Source organism: Choloepus didactylus, chromosome 4 (assembly GCF_015220235.1).
Source record: "Choloepus didactylus isolate mChoDid1 chromosome 4, mChoDid1.pri, whole genome shotgun sequence".
Classification (NCBI taxonomy): domain Eukaryota; kingdom Metazoa; phylum Chordata; class Mammalia; order Pilosa; family Megalonychidae; genus Choloepus; species Choloepus didactylus.
In genome coordinates, this window is record NC_051310.1 from 129458462 (window position 1) to 129479497 (window position 21036).

Genomic DNA, 21036 nt, shown 5'->3' on the forward strand with positions numbered 1-21036 from the left:
AATGGGATCTGCTAGCTACTTGAGGGTTTTCTTTGTAAGGCATTTATTCTATCACAAAGAACCTTCCTGCATCATCATCCGATTTCCCTTTTCTTACTTTCATTCCTTCCTCTTATGCCTTTTATTTTTTCTTTCTTAAAAAGGCCAAATGTGAAATAGGAAGATGTTCATACTATAGTGCAGCCCCCACAGGAACAAGTGTGTAAAGAGAAGATATTAAAGACCCTTGCTTAAGATACTAAAGCTATTAAAGGCTATTAAATGACTGGGGTGTGAATTGCCATTTTTAAGCTTAGGTAAGAAGGAGTGAAGGACATTTGTCTACATACAAGTTCGAATTTGTCCTCTTACTGACCATCACCTCTGACAAAGGGTCTTCTCATCATCTTTGTTGGTATAATTGCCTTTTGCCACGCACTGGCCATGGTATACCAGAAATCACACAAACTCTGATCGCTGTTCACCCTCCAAGGACCTGTGTGTGGCATTTTCTGCCCAGCCCTGACTCTGAGATCAGGGCTACAAGCCGTGCCTAGGGACACTGCTGTGATCTGGACCCCGGCATTGCTTGTCCCGTGACTCCTGATCAGCACGTTCTGTCAGGAGAAGAAAAGCCGATTCTGCTTGCCTAACCCATGTGCTAGAAATGGGTCTCTATTTTTCTTCCTTGGTGGCGCCAGCTCAAAACAAACAGTTTTTACCAGCCCTTGAGTTTGGGGTTATGCGGAAGTCTCTGAGCTGTAGCCAACTCCATCATCTTCACGGCAGGGCATGAGGGAGGACGTTTTATTTTTGGCAAATCCATCTGTCACTGACAAAGCAGGGGGAATGGGGCCTGTCCTAGTTTGCTAATGCTGCAGAATGCAAAACACCAGAGATGGACAGGCTTTTATAAAACGGGGGTTTATTTCACTACACAGTTACAGTCTTAAGGCCACAAAGCATCCAAGGTAACACCTCAGCAATCGGGTACCTTCACCGGAGGATGGCCAATGGCGTCCGGAAAACCTCTGTTAGCTAGGAAGGCAGCTGGCGTCTGCTCCAAAGCTCCAGCCTCAAAATGGCTTTCTCCCAGGATGTTCCTTTCTAGCAAGCTTGCTTCTCTTCAAAACATCACTCCCAGCTGCACTCTCTTTCTTCCCCCCGAGTCAACTCATTTATATAGCTCCACTGATCAAGGCCCACCCCGAATGGGTGGGGCCACGCCTCCCTGGGAACATCTCATCAAAATCATCTCCCACAGCTGAGTGAGGCACATTCCAAGCAAATCTAACCAGCACCAAAAACGTCTGCCCCACACAAGACCACAAAGATAATGGCAATTGGGGGACACAACACATTCAAACTGGCACATTCCACCCCCTGGAACCCAAAATGACATTATCTTTCCAAATACAAAATACATTCATTTCATCACAACATCACAAAAACTTAAATCATTTCAGTAACAAAAGTTAAGTACAAAATCCCATCAAAATCAATTTAGACGTGGTCAGTCCTAAGGCATAATTTTCCTTTAGCTGTGGATCTGTGAACCTAGAACAAGTTATGTGCTTCCAATATACAAAGGAGAGACATTCATAGGATAAACATTTCCATTGCCATAAGGAGAAACAGTAAGGAAAACAGGGTTAACAGGAGCAAAACAGTTCTTAAAACCCGCAGGACAAACTCCATTAGATTTCAAAGTCCAAGAGTCATTTACAGAACAATGTTGCATCCTTGGGGCTTGAGAGAGTGGGAGCCTAACCCTTCCCAAGGGCCTTTTTGGCAGCTGTTTCTTCTCCAAATGCTTGGGTAAGTGCTCCAACATTTCCACACATTGGGGAGACCACCTTCTTGGCCCCACCCTCCTCAAACATTGGGGCAGCTCCCGGATTCCCTTCCATCTCCGGGGCACACGCTCAACCCCTTCAGAACAGTGTGGTGGCAGCCAGGCTCTCCCCAATTCCCTGGGAATATGCTCCACCCTTTTTGGGGCTTGGGGTGGCAAAACTCCTCCAGAGCATCGAGGCGGAAAGCCCACCCTCGACTTCTGGGGCAAACTCACCCTTGCCATGCATGTGGGCCACTCCACTCTCCCAGTCCGAGACCTCTTGACTCCAGACCTCAACCTCCATGGCTCTGTCTTTGAAGAAATTTTTCCTTCAGTTTGTTCCTTGTCTGTCTCCTCCAGTCCAGACTGGCAATGGCTCCGTCTATAAAGATCTCGCAAAAATTCTGTTGGCTTTGCATGAAGCACGCAGGGGTCAAAGCCATCAGACAATAGGACTTTCCACAAATCCTTTCTGCTTAACTCCTTTTCCAATCTTGGCTTGTACTGAAATGGCGGCTGGGTTCCATGTTTGGTTACATCCTCATGTTGGGCTGTAGTTTCTGGGATTCCACCCCCTGGAAGCTCATAATTTTCCAAGCCATCAGCTTCTGATTTCTTTGAACCCAAGAGTTCAGTTCTAAGTTTACCTCTCTCTGCTCGCATTTTACTATAAGCTGCAAGGAGAAGCCAGGATACGTCCTCCACATAGAGTCTGGAGATCGCCTCAGCTAAGTATTCCAGGTTGCTGCTTCCAAATTCTTCCTTCCATCTGACACCAGGACTCAATTTTGCCAAATTCTCTGCCACTTTAAAACAAGGATCGCCTTTCTTCCAGTTTGCAACAACACATTCATCATTTCTGCTCAAGTCCTCATCAGAAGTATCTTTAGAGTCCATATTTCCACAAACAGTCTCTTTAAAGCAGTTTTGGCCTTTTCTATCAAGCTCCTCACAATTCTTCCAGAATCTTCCCCTTATCCATTTAAAAAGCCGTTCCAACATGTTTGGTATTTGCAAACACAGCAGCAAAAGCACCCCACTTCTCTGGTACCAAAATCCGTTCTTCCAGAGATGGACAGGCTTTTATAAAACGGGGGTTTATTTTGCTACACAGTTACAGTCTTAAGGCCACAAAGCATCCAAGGTAACACCTCAGCAATTGGGTACCTTCACCGGAGGATGGCCAGTGGTGTCCGGAAAACCTCTGTTAGCTAGGAAGGCAGCTGGCGTCTGCTCCAAAGCTCCAGCCTCAAAACGGCTTTCTCCCAGGACGTTCCTTTCTAGCAAGCTTGCTTCTCTTCAAAACATCACTCCCAGCTGCACTCTCTTTCTTCCCCCCGAGTCAACTCATTTATATAGCTCCACTGATCAAGGCCCACCCCGAATGGGTGGGGCCACGCCTCCCTGGGAACATCTCATCAAAATCATCTCCCACAGCTGAGTGAGGCACATTCCAAGCAAATCTAACCAGCACCAAAAACGTCTGCCCCACACAAGACCACAAAGATAATGGCAATTGGGGGACACAACACATTCAAACTGGCACATTCCACCCCCTGGAACCCAAAATGACATTATCTTTCCAAATACAAAATACATTCATTTCATCACAACATCACAAAAACTTAAATCATTTCAGTAACAAAAGTTAAGTACAAAATCCCATCAAAATCAATTTAGACGTGGTCAGTCCTAAGGCATAATTTTCCTTTAGCTGTGGATCTGTGAACCTAGAACAAGTTATGTGCTTCCAATATACAAAGGAGAGACATTCATAGGATAAACATTTCCATTGCCATAAGGAGAAACAGTAAGGAAAACAGGGTTAACAGGAGCAAAACAGTTCTTAAAACCCGCAGGACAAACTCCATTAGATTTCAAAGTCCAAGAGTCATTTACAGAACAATGTTGCATCCTTGGGGCTTGAGAGAGTGGGAGCCTAACCCTTCCCAAGGGCCTTTTTGGCAGCTGTTTCTTCTCCAAATGCTTGGGTAAGTGCTCCAACATTTCCACACATTGGGGAGACCACCTTCTTGGCCCCACCCTCCTCAAACATTGGGGCAGCTCCCGGATTCCCTTCCATCTCCGGGGCACACGCTCAACCCCTTCAGAACAGTGTGGTGGCAGCCAGGCTCTCCCCAATTCCCTGGGAATATGCTCCACCCTTTTTGGGGCTTGGGGTGGCAAAACTCCTCCAGAGCATCGAGGCGGAAAGCCCACCCTCGACTTCTGGGGCAAACTCACCCTTGCCATGCATGTGGGCCACTCCACTCTCCCAGTCCGAGACCTCTTGACTCCAGACCTCAACCTCCATGGCTCTGTCTTTGAAGAAATTTTTCCTTCAGTTTGTTCCTTGTCTGTCTCCTCCAGTCCAGACTGGCAATGGCTCCGTCTATAAAGATCTCGCAAAAATTCTGTTGGCTTTGCATGAAGCACACAGGGGTCAAAGCCATCAGACAATAGGACTTTCCACAAATCCTTTCTGCTTAACTCCTTTTCCAATCTTGGCTTGTACTGAAATGGCGGCTGGGTTCCATGTTTGGTTACATCCTCATGTTGGGCTGTAGTTTCTGGGATTCCACCCCCTGGAAGCTCATAATTTTCCAAGCCATCAGCTTCTGATTTCTTTGAACCCAAGAGTTCAGTTCTAAGTTTACCTCTCTCTGCTCGCATTTTACTATAAGCTGCAAGGAGAAGCCAGGATACGTCCTCCACACAGAGTCTGGAGATCGCCTCAGCTAAGTATTCCAGGTTGCTGCTTCCAAATTCTTCCTTCCATCTGACACCAGGACTCAATTTTGCCAAATTCTCTGCCACTTTAAAACAAGGATCGCCTTTCTTCCAGTTTGCAACAACACATTCATCATTTCTGCTCAAGTCCTCATCAGAAGTATCTTTAGAGTCCATATTTCCACAAACAGTCTCTTTAAAGCAGTTTTGGCCTTTTCTATCAAGCTCCTCACAATTCTTCCAGAATCTTCCCCTTATCCATTTAAAAAGCCGTTCCAACATGTTTGGTATTTGCAAACACAGCAGCAAAAGCACCCCACTTCTCTGGTACCAAAATCCGTTCTTCCAGAGATGGACAGGCTTTTATAAAACGGGGGTTTATTTTGCTACACAGTTACAGTCTTAAGGCCACAAAGCATCCAAGGTAACACCTCAGCAATTGGGTACCTTCACCGGAGGATGGCCAGTGGTGTCCGGAAAACCTCTGTTAGCTAGGAAGGCAGCTGGCGTCTGCTCCAAAGCTCCAGCCTCAAAACGGCTTTCTCCCAGGACGTTCCTTTCTAGCAAGCTTGCTTCTCTTCAAAACATCACTCCCAGCTGCACTCTCTTTCTTCCCCCCGAGTCAACTCATTTATATAGCTCCACTGATCAAGGCCCACCCCGAATGGGTGGGGCCACGCCTCCCTGGGAACATCTCATCAAAATCATCTCCCACAGCTGAGTGAGGCACATTCCAAGCAAATCTAACCAGCACCAAAAACGTCTGCCCCACACAAGACCACAAAGATAATGGCATTTGGGGGACACAATACATTCAAACTGGCACAGGGCCAGAGTGTGTTGTACAAAACCCAGTCCCAAGACATGAATAGGGAAGAGGACGTTTATATCTATTTTTACAGGAAACTGATTTTTAGAGAAGGCACTGCAGCATTAACTTGTGAGAAAATGAGGAAAATGAGAGGTAAATGGAGAGAGAAAATGCTTGGTTTTGAGGCAACAGAATATCAAACTCCATAGAAGATGCTAGCTACACACTTGACAACACATAAGTCTCTTTCAGTTCTAACTCTTCTCTGCAAACCAAAGTCATTGTTTCCAAATGAATACAGGGAATTTCCACTTAAATTTCCTTTTAGTCTAAAATTGAGTTCCTCCTTCCCCATTTTTGGAAACAAGAAAACAGCACTATGTGTCAGACCCTATTCTAAGCACCTTATATATATTATAACTCATTTAATCTCCCCAATAGTCCTATGAGGTTGGCACAATCATTGTCCTCATTTTATACATGAGGTAGAGGCGGCACAGAGAGATTAGGTAATTTACTCAAGGGCACACAGTTAGTGAGTGGGGGGCCAGGACTCAAACCCAAGCCCTCTGGCTCTGGAGTCCACACTATCCTGCCATTACTGTTAGAGTCTCTAAGGTCAGAACCTGAGAGTTATCTTTGAGATGTCAAATCTCCTGGAAACAGCTGTTATACTAGAGATCTTAAGCTCTTGTTTCATCAAATTAGTCTTCTCAACAGCCTATGGGGCTACTGGCTGCCTAGAGTGGAGCTAAAGCCCCTGGCCCTACTTTGAAGGCCCCCAAAGACCTGCCCAGACCCCACCTCATTTTCACCCGGGTCCGAACAAGTACCCAGGGGTAGCATCACTAACAGTTCCTCTGGGCCTAGGCCTTTCTGTTCCCCCTGCGATGGCCTCCCCATCTCCTCTCTTCTAATTTCTAAGATGTCAAATCACCCTTTTCTCTCTGTGTGTGTCCTTTACATCTGGCTCTACTGCACAATCCATCCTTTACCCAGGTTCCTGTTTGCTCATAATCTGCACAGGAAAGTTGAGCTTTCTCTTCTGGCAGTATTGCCTGCTGTGAAATATAAAGCAGTCTTCAAACCAGAATAAATAGTTATTGAATACGTGCTGTGTATAAAATATATTTTTTCTTCCAACTGGACTGTTAGCCTTTATGTATGGAAGCTAGGTTCTATTCTCATTTATTCATTCATCAATTAGTTTTTGACCCTTGACTTGGACCTAAGAGCTTTGATGAATAATAAAATGTATAAGACATAGTCCCTGCCTTTACAGTCAAAACTGTAACAGAGTAATTAAAAAGTGGAAACCATATTAGAGTTGACACCCAGTGTCCTCAGTCTACAGATGAGGAAACCAAGGCCCAGATGGCGGAGGGACTTGAGCCAGTTGGGTACTGAGCCAGGTGCTCCTAGAGCTCCTTCCACTGGTCCCCTCCGCCTTGGAAGCATTAGGCACATAAAAACTCTGTCTGACCAGCAGTCTATTACTTACCAACCTGCATATTCTTTCAAACATCCTGCAGGTTTCTCTGAAAGACTGGAATCTTTTCAGCCCTGCTAGTAAAACTCAGCATCGGGCTCAACAATGAACTTCACCAGTCCTCAAAGCCCTTCCTGTTTATTCCTGCCCTGTGTAGTCATGTTAAGAGCAGGACCCAAGAGTCTGGGAGTCCTGGATTCAAGTCCTGTTGCCCCTATTTATTAGCTTTGACATTATCCAAGTTATTTCCACTCTTTTGACAATATTTACTGGGTGCCTTGGCTGGGCATTCCAGGCACTAGACGTAGAGAATAACAGGATTCCTGCTCCCAAGGGTCTCATATTCCACCTGGGAAATCAGACCATAAGTACATCAACAAATGAACAAACTGAAAATTTCCTGAAGGGATAACTGCTCTGAAATAGAGCAGGGGATGAGAATGAGGAGGCAAGGCAGGGGTGAGGCACAGAGGTGAGGGAGGATCTTGCAGCGGAGGTGACATGTGGGCTGAGATCTGAACGGTGAGAAGGACCTGTCACATGAGGGCAGGAGCAGGGCGTTCCAGGAATGGAAAGCAAAGACCCAAGGCAAGAGTGAGCCCGGCCTGTTTGAGAAACCAAAAGATGAGGGTTCTTCATCTGGAGGAAGGTGAGTAACAACAGTATCCATCCCCAAGGGACACTGTGAGGATCAAATGGCTGAATATATAGAATACTTGGTAGTGTGCCTGGCAGTAAATGTCAGCTATTTATTATCGTTTAGAGGATTGCTCATGTCACCCTATCGGAGTCCCTATCTCTGTGAACACAGTCCCTCTCTTCTCTTTTCTGGAAACAGCACCTGTTGTTCCTGTTTTCTGGAATGCACTCCCACTCCTCCCCTCCCCCAATCTCTTCCAGGCCAACAACTAATGATCCTTCAACTCTCAGCTTAAATAACAGCCCTTCTCTGATAGTCAAGACCCTGGCTGGGCAGGCCATATCCCATCAGTTCACTCCCCTGCTCACGACCCCGCAGTACCTTCCTGGGGGCTGACAGAGAGGCCAGACCATCTGTCTGGAGGCTCTTGAAGAGCTCGGCCTACCCCACACCCCTGCTCTTCTCCCTCACTCCCCTCCAGCCACACACTGACCTCCTCAGAGCCTCTGAGCTCCTCGCTCCACCCTCCAGGGCTTTTCTATGAGCCCTGCACTCCACCTGGACCACTTTCTTCCTAGCTCGCTCATCCTTTAGGTTTGACCTAAGAAGTTACCTCCCTGACGTGACCCTCCCTCTCTAAGACTACATTTCATAGCACCCTGTTCTTTCCTTCAAACATGTACCTCAAGTTGTGATTACAGATGTAGTTGATTATTGGCTCTTAATGTCTGCCTCCAACCAAAGGCAGAAGGTTCCAGAATAGGGGTGGATCTGTTTTTGTTTCCCACTAGCCCTTGGAACCTGCTCAATAAGCATTTGTTGATGAAAATCCCCACCCTCTCCTGGTGTCCCCCCCAGTGCTCAGCCCCACCTCAGTCTCCTAGGTTAGCTCATCGTCTTCTACATGGTCACTAGATGTTGGGGCTTCTCAGGGCTCCACCCCACATCCTGCTCCCTCCTTAGTGTCCACATCCATGCCCAAATGCCCAGTTGCCTGAGATGACTCCCTAATGTCTCTCTAGCCTGGAGGCCTCCTCTGACTGTACACCTGTTTCTCCAAGGGCTCCCTGACATCTCCACCTAGAAGTCTCAAGGCATCTCAAACACAGCACACCCCAAATTGTCTCCCCCAAACCTGAGTCAGGCCCAGGCCTTCCCACCTCAGGGAACAGTACTCGTCCATCAAGTCGGGCAGGACAGAAACTAGGTGGCAGGCCTGGTGCTTCTCTTCCCCTTACTCCTTGTATCCACTCCACCACCGAGCACTGCTGATTTTACCTCTACATGTCACTCAGCATCACTGGTCTTTCCACACCCTGCCCATCCTCACCCACCATCCCTTCTTCCTGTAACACTAAGTGGCTTCTGAGCTGATTTGCTCTGATGTGTCCCCCACAGAGAAGCCATGGACGTATTTTAGAAGAGCAGATCCGAGTATGTCACTCTCCCCTACTTGAAACCCTTCACTGGCTCCTCATTGCTCTCAGAGTAAAGCCCTAATCCCCTCGGGGCCCTGGGACTCTGGGCCATCTCCCTCCCCAGCCACATGTCTCAAAGCACACTAGCCCTTTCCCTCCCTTTGTGCTCAGCAGGCTGCCTTTTCCCATCTCTTATAATTTACATCCCCTCCTGCCTCAGGGTCTTTGCACATGCTGTTCCATCTGCCTGGATTCTTCCTCTCTTCACTTTCCCTCTTCTCCTTTCCCAAACTTTGCTCTTAGCCCATCAGGGATCTCCCAGAGAAGTCTTCCCTGATTTTCTTGACTTGGTCCATTTGCCCTGTAATACATTCTCAGAGCACCATGCTCCTGTCCTTCATTTTCATTGCCTTTACCACCATTATAACATATTGTAGATTGGGATTAAAAAAAAAAAAAAAAGCTTATTATTTCCATAAGACTGTACAATCCACGAAGGAGGGAACATGTTCACATTAACCCACCTTGAATCCCTGGTGCCTGGCAAAAAGTGGAAACTTAATCAAAGATTATTAAATTAATAGGTTAATTAATTAACGAGGAGTCTCACTCTCCCGTGAAAGTGTGAGCAAAATAAGTGATGGATAAACTAACAAGACAATAGAGCAGGTATATGTACTCAGAACTTGATAACCTGCAAGATGCACCTGAATTGCCCCCCCTTTCCTGTGGCCTCCCCTTCCCTCTCTGCATCCTTTCACACAGGAATCTGCCCTGGCCCTCCTGAGACCTCAGGGTGAGAGGGGTAATTCCTGCAGCGGATGGAGGTGTGACGATGTCATCTTGAACACCAAGCGCTGGGGGGTTCTGAGCTTGAATTACCCTTCGCTCTGGAGCAGGGCCACAGGCTTCTCATTTGGAAGGGACCAAGGGACAAGTGTTGGAAGCAGGGGTGAGGACTCTGATGGTGGTGTCCAGTCTCCTCTGCTGCCCGGAGGCTTACCCAGGTGCCTTTCACGCCCCACCCACGGTCCTGGACTATGCACTCTCATCTGGAGGCTGCCCATACAGCGTCTAGCACAGGCCCAGAGTCTGGATGCCACCTTCCCCGAAGGTGTTGTCCCAGGAAGAGCCCAGCTGCAGTAGGCAGGGGGCAAAGACATCAGTGGTTAGTGCATACAACCCATCCTTCCCACGGGAAACCAAACCAGGGAATCCAGCCACCACCAGTGCAGCTTGATCTTGGGGTGCTGCCCCGTCTCCCAGCCAGTTCAGAATGGCCCCAGGACTGGGCTGACCCAGGGCTGTGCAGGGCTTCTAGAAACTTTTTCCCATGTAGAAAGCCTCTTCAAATAACCTTTGTCTTTATATAACAAGAATGGCGGTTAGTGTCCTACTTCCCTAGGGACTCCCTGCTGGGAGCCTTGGTGACTCAAGTTCTATCCTCAAGTTTAGTGGAGGCTTCTCAGTCTAATGTTGCTGACTCCCAGCAACAACTTGGCCGATGTCCAGAATCCAACACCTCCTCTGCTGCTCTCCCCGGCTCCAAGCCTCCAACATCTCTTGCCTCTTCCCTCCCTCCTACAGTCTATTCTCAGCACAGCTGCCAGAGTGATCCTTTTCAAAGACATGTCAGGCGATGCCCCTTCTCTGCTTAAAATCCTCCCCATCTCACTCTGAGTAAAATCCAAAGTTCTTAAAATGCACAGGCCCAGTCTGATTTGGCCTTGTTCCCTCTCTGACCTAACTGCACCACTTTGACCTCTCAGCCCCTGTCTGGCTGCCTCTTGCTGCCGCTCGGTGGCTGCAGGTACAATGGATTTCCCCCGATATCCACGGGAGTCACTCTCTCTCACCCCTCTAGGTATTTGCTCAATGATCCCTTCCCAGGAAGGGCTTTCTTGGCTTCTGTGTTGGTTTGGATATATCCTGTCCCCCAGAAAAGCCATATTCTTTAATGCAATCTGTGGGGGCAGACGGATTAGTCTGTTGCCTAGGGTGGAACTTCTGATTAAATTATTTCTATGGAGGAGTGGACCCTGCCCATTCAGGGTGGGTCTTGATTAGTTCACTGGAGGATTTAAGAGAGAAGCTAAACACCGACACAAACCCAGATGTTTGCTGACACTTGGAGATGCGGACAGAGGGACGTCTGGAGATGCTAAGCTAAGAGATGGAACCCAGAGTCGCCCTGGAGAAGCTGAGAGAGGACCCCCAGATGCTTAGAGAGAAATGCTCTAGGAGAAAGAAGCAAGGATGCACAGGAGCTGAGATAGAACAGCGAAGACAGAAGCCCAGAGACATTTTGGAGACAGCCATTTTGAAACACCACCTGGGAGCAAACATGCCTTCCCAGCTGACAGAGGTGTTCCTGACACCATCGGCCATTCTTCAGTTGATGCCTTAGTCTGGACTCTTCTATAGCCTTAGAACTGTGACTCCGTAACCTAATAAATCCCCTTTATAAAAGCCAATCCGTTTCTGGTATTTTGTATAATGGCAGCATTAGCAAACAGGAACAGCCTCCCAATCTAAGATTATGTCCCCTCCTGCCATATACTTCCCATCCCTGCTCCCTGCTCTCTAGTTTTTTTTTTTTAATTAAATTCAGTTTTATTGACATATATTCATATACCATACAATCATCCATGGTGCACAATCAGCTGTTCACGGTATGATCATATAGTTGTGCATTCATCACCACAATCTATTTCTGACACTTTCCTTACATCAGAAAGAATCAGAAAAAGAATAAAAAATAAAAGTAAAATAGAACACCCAAACCATCCCCCCATCCCACCCTATTTTTCATTTAGCTTTTGTCCTCATTTTTCTACTCATCTATCCATACACTGGATAAAGGGAATGTGATCCACAAGGTTTTCACAATCACACTGTCACCCCTAGTAATCTACATTGTTACACAATCATCTTCAGGAGTCCAGACTACTGGGTTGGAGTTTGGTAGTTTCAGGTATTTACTTCTAGCTATTCCAATATATTAAAACCTAAGAGGTGTTATCTATATAGTGCATAAGAATGTCCACCAGAGTGACCTCTCGACTCCATTTGAAATCTCTCAGCCACTGAAACTATTTCGTCTCATTTTGCATCCCCCTTTTGGTCAAGAAGATACTCTCAGTCCCACGATGCCAGGTCCACATTCATCCCCGGGAGTCATACTCCGTGTTGCCAGGGAGATTTACACCCCTGGGAGTCGGGTCCCACGTAGTGGGGAGGGCAGCGAGTTCACCTGTCGAGATGGCTCAGTTAGAGAGAGAGAGGGCCACATCTGAGCAACAAAGATGTACTCAGGGAGACTCTTAGACTGTTCTCTAGTTTTCCCCTTTAGCTCTTAGCACCATGCAAACAGACAATATATTCTACTTTTTTTTTTTATCCATCTCCAACTACAATGTGAGCTCTATGAAGGCAGGGGTTTTTGTTAAGTTTTTAATTTCTGGATCCCCAGCATCTGGAACAGAACCTGACATATAAATACATGCTACCTAAATGAATGAACTCTCCCCTTTCTACCCTTGCTGGGTTGTGCATGCCAAGCCATCTCCACAACATCAGACGTCTGACTCAAACCTTTCTGGAAACCATCCCTTTCCCACCACCCCATCCCAGCACTAGCATGGTGCTTTCATAATACTCATTGTTGAATCCTCAAGACTGGATCACATTTTGGGGGCTCTTCCTGGGATAAACCAAATGTCTACACACTGACAGTCATCATTATTCTACACTGATGGGCATTTATAATTATAATTATTATCCTATACATAACAACCCATTACTCCTCCATAATTCCAATTCTAATTGCCGGCCTTCTGTGGACTGCACTGGCTGGGACTGTGCATGGCACATTTCACAGAAGGCTGCTTCCTGGAGCACGAGCAGGTAGGCTTTGCCAAGTGGCAGAGGTGCTCAGCAATTTTCTCCCTCTCAACTGGCTCTCATTTAAATTGCTTAGGGGAATAAGAGCTGAAAGAGGTGATTGTGCTGTCTGGAAGAATTTTCTAGCATTTTTTCTAGCCCAGAGCCTCTCCAGATGAGTTTAGGTAGCAGGGCCAAAAGGTTGAAAAGAAATGAGGGTGTGGTGGAATCACTTGCTATAAACAACCTCTCCCTGCCCCTTAGCAGTGGCCTTGACTGGTGGCTAAGAGCCAGGCCCCTCTGTAAACCTCCTGCGTAGTCTCTCTATCTGTTCCCCCTGCACTTGAGCCTCCACCCTGCCATGTGCCAGCTTTCCTCAGGAGAATCTGCCCAGGGCTTCTTTACCCACTCCCCTGGAGAAGCACCTAGAACCCTTCAGAACCCACCCCACCCAGTCCCCAGCATCACCTCCTGCAGGCCCCTGCACAAACCCCCTGCTTCTTGCTGAGCCCTGGGCATGTCTGATACTCTGGTGCTTCTGGGCCTTTGCTCAGGTGGTGGCAATGTCCCCACTCACATCAGGGCAGGAAGATCTTTGGGACACCAGCCCCATCTTTGTAATAGTCTGCTGGTCCCTGTAAAAGAAACTCTGGCAGCTGGGACCATACAAGCTGAGTGCCAGCCTTGGGCAGAAGGTGCTGCATCCAAATTTTTAGTCTGGACTCTGCCTGGCTGGGTGCTATCCTTCTACTCGAATACTTCCGGTTATTACTTTGGTCAGGAAAATCCTTACTAGGAGTCAACAATAGTCAATTGATTTTTCAATCAAACACAATGATGTATTGGACAGGAAGAAGCAAGGAAAGGGCAAGGAAGAAACTGAACCTCGAGGCAACGCAGGGCGCCAGCACACACAGCCCACCCCATTCCCCACTGAGGCAGGGCCTTCCCCAGAGCTGCCCACTCCTGCACCTTCCATCTCCAGTCTGCAGCAGAGCAAGCAGAAGGGTGGGAATCAGTTCCCAGGAGACCACTTTTCCACTTGGAAACATACATTTGTCAGAGTTCGACCGAAAAAGAATGCCTTTTACACCACAGAACACAAGGGATTCCATCACGAGTTAAACTGGCACTTCATGCAGAGATGAAATACCTTATCCCCACTGCACATAGCTTTAGCCCATCCAAAATGCAACAACAGAGACAAGCAACAGTGAAATTAATTAGAAGAGTTGGAAAATACCCATTTTCCCTCTTTTTCCGTTTGCTCCTTTTTCGCCTTTAGGGCCATGGAGACCAGGCTGTCCATCTGATCCATTGTGTCCTGGTAACCCATTGACTCCCGGAGGCCCTGCATCAAAACACAGAAACAGGAACATTTTCATAATATTCATTAAAGTTAATGTGATTTCCTTTAGTCAGTGAAACTGACCAAGCACTGATGTCTTTTCAGTATCCTCTCCAGCTTCTTCCCTTCCTTCTCCACCTTTACCGCCCCCACCTGAGGCAGGGACAGGGGTGGAAACGGTGATGGTGGGTTCTCAGAGTGGGAGGGGCAGGTGAGCTCAGTATGGGGGCAGAGAGGAAGACGGGAGCATTGTCAGGGCTGTTTCCAGATTCCAATCCCTTCCCTACCTCTATGCTTCCTGAGGGATCTTGGGGATATAGCCACCCAAATCCTCCCCCATGAAATTGGAAAGTCCATGGATGCTTACCTGGGGGGCCAGGTGGTCCTACAACAACAACAAAAAAGAAATTTAGATGGTAAACATGGGTGGAAAAAAGAAAAGTCGGCATCACAACCCACAAAACAAAGACCCCCTCCCCCTTAAACATACTAATTACCTAGTTGATGCTATAAGAAACTGAACCCAAGTCTTTTTATTTAGGACTCCTTATATTTGCCCCAAAGAACCTTAAAAGTAATTCAACAAAGACCCATTGGCCTATCAAAACCAATTTTGCTTAAGTGGGTTCACTGTAGATGAATAAATTAGTCATCTCTGGAGCAATCAACTTAGTTAACAGAGGCTCAGTGCGACAATGAAGGTGAGTGCAACCCTGGCCCAGGGCAAGTGCCTGCAAAGGGCAGTGCTGTCCTTGCAGGGAGGAGACGTGGCTCTCAGGAGAGTAGTCCCAAGAGCCCTCATCCAGTTAGCTGGTCTCTGAGCAATCAAGGGGAACTGAGAGCAGAAGCTGGTTCTCTGGATCTCCATTTTATTGCATGAAATAGCCTGAGAAAAACTGAGGACCTAGATTAGGTTACAAATACCTTCCTTAGTGTGTTATTACCAGAGGAACTAAGAGGTTCAGATGAATCCTTTACACATAATCTAACAAAACAATTTTGCTTCAACAAATAGGAGTGTCTTACCATCAACTACTGTATTTAAGCGCTCAGACAAGCCAGTGAGGTTGTAACATGAGCAGCTGAGGTCCTTCTGTTTCTCTAGACAAATTGTAACAATTAACAACATTGGGGGAGAAAGGCCTTTCCATAAATCCAAGCCAGTGACTACTTAGAAAACAAGCATTTATTAAGCACTTACTATGTGCACCAAACTCTGAGGCAGAATTCTTGGTCCCTGTGTCTATGGTGCTTGAATTTACTTGGGGAAGGTAGACAAACACTTTGAGACCACAATGAAGTAAGAAGGCACTACAGAGAAGCAATCTCCCAAGCGGGGCTGGGGGAGCCTGGGCACACGGTAGACCGAGGAGGCTTCCTGAGAAGGGGAGCTTGAGCAGTGGCAGTGAAGAAACAATGGACCAAAGGTGGCTGAAGGGTGAGGGTCGGGCAGCCGATGCAGGGGACTAGCAGGAGCAAGGGTGCAGAGGTGGATCCGGCGAGATGCAAGGTGGGAGAAAGGAAGAAGACTGGCCAGGCTGGCGTGCATGGAGAGGAGGCTGAGTAAGCACTTGAGTGCAGGAGGAGTGGGTAGAGACACTTCAATGCCAAATGAGAGGTTTGGGGCATAGCTGTGAGGCAGATTCTTAAGCAGGGGAATGATACCGTGAAATCAGTGTTGTTTGAGATCCTCATTCTATTTGGAAGTTGAATAGAACTAGGTGAAAAGGAGGAGAGAGGGGAGGGAGAGGAAGGAAAGAGGAAGTCAGGGAGGGAAGGAGGGAAATAAGAGAAACCCAGAGGATCTTTGTAGTTAAGATCGGGGATAGGGTTCTGGATAAATGTGGTGACTGCAGAGTTGAGAAGTTAGATATTCAGCAGAAGAATAAATAGTACTCCATGTCTGACCGTGTAGAAGTCAAAGAACAAGGCCTTTCTGATGACTGGGAGCCCAGGACTTTGATGGAGAGAGCCTTCTGTGACTGTCATGGGGCTCTGGGGAAGAAGTGTGTGGAGGTATGTTTTCAGTACATACATCCGATTTAGGGCGATAATGATTTGCTGAAAATGGCATTGCATTTTCTAGTCAGTGTAGCCATCTGATTACTGATTTCACCACCAGATGGCAATGATGCACTGGTAAGGGGGTGGTAGGGACGTTCACAGAGGCCAGTAGAAATCAATTAATCATCATTCCCAAGTACAGATGGAGCCATATTCAGATGTGCAAATGTGCCAAAGGTGAACCAGAAAAAACTGTGTGTAGTAGGTTTCCAGAGTTCCCAGGACAGAGCGATCATCATGTTCCACGTGGCTGGACTATTGGTGAGAGGTCTTAGCAGGAGCTGCATCTTTAGGACACATCAGCTGTGGTCAAAAGTCTCCCAATAGCACAGTGTTTAGATTAGGTCTTACTGTGAGGGTCCACTGATACCTATTGCCACAGTTCTCAGTCATCAGAGTCCCTGGAGTCACCTGAAATGCTTGTTAAAATGCAGGTTCCTGGACATCATTTCTGGAGATCCTATTTTGTACTTGGAACGAGGCCCAGGAACTTGCATTTTTACCAAATCCCACAGGTGACTAAGATTCACATGGTCCACAGCCCCCTGACCTGATGTGACATTTCCTGGGGAAAGACACAAGTCACTGTCAGCCAAGCCTCAATTCAATCCTCTGAACTCTTAAAAGGTTCAGAGCTACTAGTCTTGAGGCAAGAGCAAAAAGTCTGGGCCAAGCCTGAGGATGGAGGGAAAGGGGAACACATCCCGTCTCTAGGGATGCAGATGGAAGAAGAACCACCAGGGATCAGGAGAGAAAGTAATCAGAAGATGGAGGAAGAAACCGAGCAGGTTCAGTGTCCAGAAGCTAAGGAAGAAGAGAATTCCAAAATACAAAGGGTGACAGTTCCAAACAGCTCAGAAGTTAAGGCAGACATAAAATGTACTGAGGCTTAGAGTGCTACAGTGATGGGGGCCTCTGTCCCAGTGTCATTTCAGGATAACAACAGAGCTGCCCGAGTGGCCCTTAAACATAGAAGAAACCCCAAAATGAGTGCCCAATAATGCATGCCAACTGGAGATTTGGAAAAACTTTTTTGGGGGGATGTTTTCTCAGCTTATGATCCTTCTCCCCTTCTTGAATAACAGATCCTTTAGGAACACAAGTGAACAGCCATGATTATGTTAATGCTGTACCAGTTCTGGCAAGATGGGCATGTGACTGTGAAGACACACAGGGCCCTGAGCTCAGATGGCGGCCCCAGGCTTGGGGTTTAATGCTCGGCACATGCCATCTTGAAATCCTTAATTGTAGCTTTGAATTTGTGTTTGGTAAGAGAAGTCTGATGGGGCAATGGACCGGCCGGGGTCTTGGAGCCTCAGCTCCTCCCACTTCCTGCCTACCCAGGACAGCTCTTTGGCCATCTCCCCTCTCCCCCACCACCTCCCACAGGTCAGGGGCTACTGTCATTGTCCATTCTTGGTGGGATCTGGGTACAAGGGCAGGGAGGGCTGAGGTTAGGTGCCTTGCTTGCCCAAGTCACAGGGTGGGACCCCAGGGGCCTGAGAGGGTCTGTACTCACTCTATGAGTATCCCATGCTGCAGAGAGGATGTATGACATGAAAGAGCAAATAAACACCACGACAAATCAAGGGAGAGAGACTGTGGGAGAAAAGAAAAGCATTTTTCTTGCCTTTTGAACAAGAGGCCCCACATTTTCATTTTGTACTGGGCCCTGCAAATTATGTTGCTGGCTCTGACTGTACCAACCCTGTATTCCAAACAGCATTAATTAGAGCTGGATGGATACTTGACAGGAGCTGAGCCAATAAGATATTCTTTCCTCCTTGAAATGTAAAATTGGCCTACAATGACCCTAGTTATATAAACTAGAGGTCTGTAGATGGCCAAGGGTGTGAGTCTGCAGAGACAACAAAGTAGAGAAAAGCAGAGAGGAGAGACCAGTGGCCTCAGCCAGTCAGAGAGATCAAAAGAGGATGCTGTGTGGGCTCCGACGCTTTCCCTTCCCTGGCTCCATCCTTCCTGCCCTCTGGTTCTGTGAGATGCCCTTGTGGTGAGGGAAGGCTTTGTGTCACCAAACTTGTTCTCTTTTTCTTCTTCCTGGACACACAGAAAGACTAAGTTTTCCACCCCCCAAAGCTGGGGCAGTGCGAATGGTGTGATCTACCAGTGGATCCATCAAGGGGAAGGTGAGATACTTCCAAGCCTGGACCTTAAAAGCACTCAATCCCTTGGTCCCCTTTCTTCCCCTTTGGGATGACTTTAGTTTCCCATGTTGAGAAGATGGAGCCACAAGATGGCAGCAGCCCAGATCCCTGAGTCATCAAGAGAACAGAAAACCTGAAGAGTCACCCACATTTCATCAGGGTTTGTGGAGAAGAAATAAACCTTTGCTGTGTTAAGCCACTAAGATTTTAAGGATTCATCTGTGACCACAGGCATGGCCTAACCTTGTTGACAAATATGCCCCTCTATCCTAACCCCCACCTCTTTCTTTTTTCTCAAGTAAGCTCTAGTGGGTTTCTGCTTCCAGCACACAGAAGAATCTTTAATAAGGCAGGAAAATAGGAACAGCAGTTATGGGGAATGAATAATAGAGAAAAGTAAGGCTCACTCCCTATTCTCAGGGCCAGTGCTTGCCTGTGAATAACTCCGCAGGCCCCTGAAAATCCTATCCATCTGGTTCTTTCCTCCCAGCCACTCCAGATCACAGGGAAGAGAATCATCTCTGGTCATCTCTAATTTCCCTTTAGTACCCCTCCTTTTGCCCTGGGTTCTGTCAAAATGGGTGTTGCCTGACCCAAGGCCCCTGCCTAGCAACGACCACACAGGAAATGGCTACACATTTCTCAAAGTTGCTGATAAGGGGAAAAAAAGAAGCCAGGCAAATATTCCAAATAAGAAACCCTTCAGAAAGTGTGGCCCAGTTCTGCTGGTGTTAGCAAGAAGCTGGGGACAGGAGCAGCTTCATGAACCTCAGGCCTTTGGCCTGGACCACCCCAGAGGGCGGTAGTCCTGATGTCCTCCCACTCCTACTCCCCCAGCAAGAACTCCCTTGGGGTCTGGATTCACGATGGACACAGCTCTGGCCAAAGCAAGAGGATGGATGGGCACAAGGTGGATAGCTCCTGGTCTCCTGAGAGTGGGGCATGCTTGGGGATGGCCCTGAAAGGCCCAAGCTCTCATACTTGGAGGCTGAATATCCCACCAAAACAACTGGCTAGCTGGGTCAGTGCAGCCCAAAAAACAAGGCCAGTTGAGTTGCACTAGTTGTTCCTGGGACCTGACTAGTCCATTTTACAAGGTTGCATCAGCGACAGCTTTGGACTAAGTACCCTCCCTGTGTGTGGTAGTATACCCCCCAACAGCTGGCCCTACCACTAGCTGTTGGGCAAATCCCAGGCACCAGAGCCCTGACCTGAAAAGGTATCTTTCCTCACGTGACCCCACTGAATGGCAGCTTCAATCCAATTCTGTTTATTTGGTGCATTTCAACTTTGGACTATGGCCATGGCAACCTTAGCAAACTAGAATAGGGATAGTAAACAGATTTGTTTCAAGTGCCAATTCTGATTGTCAGAAAAGAATAAATCACATTCAATAGTAGCTATAATCCATTATTGATGTTGCCTGGGAATAGGATAAGGGAGTGGTGACAATTGCTGCCATTGGGTTAGTCACTTGGCTGCAAAAAGAATGGGCCCTGTGGATTTGAAGTGCCTCTGCCCAACCAGCAATTCGGCAAGGCAATGGTTTAGTGATTTTCCAACAAGTTCAAATGTGAAGCCTGCTGCAGGTGAAGAATCACCCAAGACCCTGCCTTTCTGAAGACACCTGCTGTTCCAAAAGATATGCTTCTAGAATCCCAAGGAAATTAGAGCTTGGAGTAAGAGGCTTCCAGGAAAACATTTTCCAGAAAAGTTTGTTGTTTGACAAACTCTGTGCCAGTCACACCTAACTACTCTAAGCTAGTGAATGGTCCTCACTGTTCACCTGAGATGCAGCCTGCATGAAGCTACACAGCATCTGTCCTTATCCCCATAGCAACCACAGCTGAGTCAAGGAAAAGGGACAGGAATGGGGTTTCACAGTCGCAGCTGGACTAGCCTCAAGTTACAAGTGCCCGCATTTTCAGAGATGAATCTACTGTTAAAACTAAGTTTTGCTCTCATGTCTTGAGCCCAGGGTCTGCTCTGGTGACCCTTCCTGCCCTGTGTCTTCTTGGGCTCCTCAAGCGATCACTTCCCTTGGGGCTCTGGACCAAGGCTCTGCACACAGCCCCCATCCTCCCCTGGAGCAGCCCAGATAAGTCCTGGGTTCTGTTGCCACCCACCCCTGCCATTCCGGGCAATGTGGCCCATTCCAAGACACCATCCCATTTTTCAACTACTTTTCACACCTAAGTTTTAATTGAAGAGCTTTCTGTGTAAAAGGAGGCCCAATTTCAAGCTGGCATGAAAGGAGAAAGTGCTGGCTTTTGAAAAGCATTTTGAGGTGCCAAAGAATAACCACCTCAACCCATTTCCAGCACGGATGCGAACCCCTCCCCACTGTCAATCTCTACTGAGTGGTCTCAATAGCTCCATCGCGCACATCCATTGAACAGCCTGCCTCTCACTCTATCACTATGAAAATCAAAAAGGAAGAGGCTTTTCCTGTACCTTTCAACAAGGCTTTTGTGCCTGTAATTCCATCCATCTGAGCATTTCTCCAGCACTCATTACCGTCACATGCGGGGACTCTGAAAAGGGACCTCCAGATGGATGAAAGGTGCTTAAGCCACAAAAGTGTCCGAATAAAGGACCAAGGTGTTCTGAAGATATTTTATGTTCTGTGAGGGCTAATATATGACTTGAGTAATTCAATTAGCATTTCCCAAG

The 21036-nt window shown here is 47.4% G+C and overlaps 1 protein-coding gene across 1 annotated transcript in view; it reads right to left on the reverse strand.

Annotated features, from left to right (window-relative positions):
* GLDN (gliomedin) overlaps positions 1 to 21036 on the reverse strand; it is a 69285-nt gene that overhangs the window by 22866 nt on the left and 25383 nt on the right. Inside the window, exons 3-4 of the mRNA XM_037833976.1 lie at positions 14502 to 14519; positions 14030 to 14137 (exon numbers count right to left, since the gene is read on the reverse strand). Coding sequence (XP_037689904.1) covers positions 14030 to 14137; positions 14502 to 14519 — 126 coding nt within the window. The remainder of the gene's footprint in view (positions 1 to 14029; positions 14138 to 14501; positions 14520 to 21036) is intronic.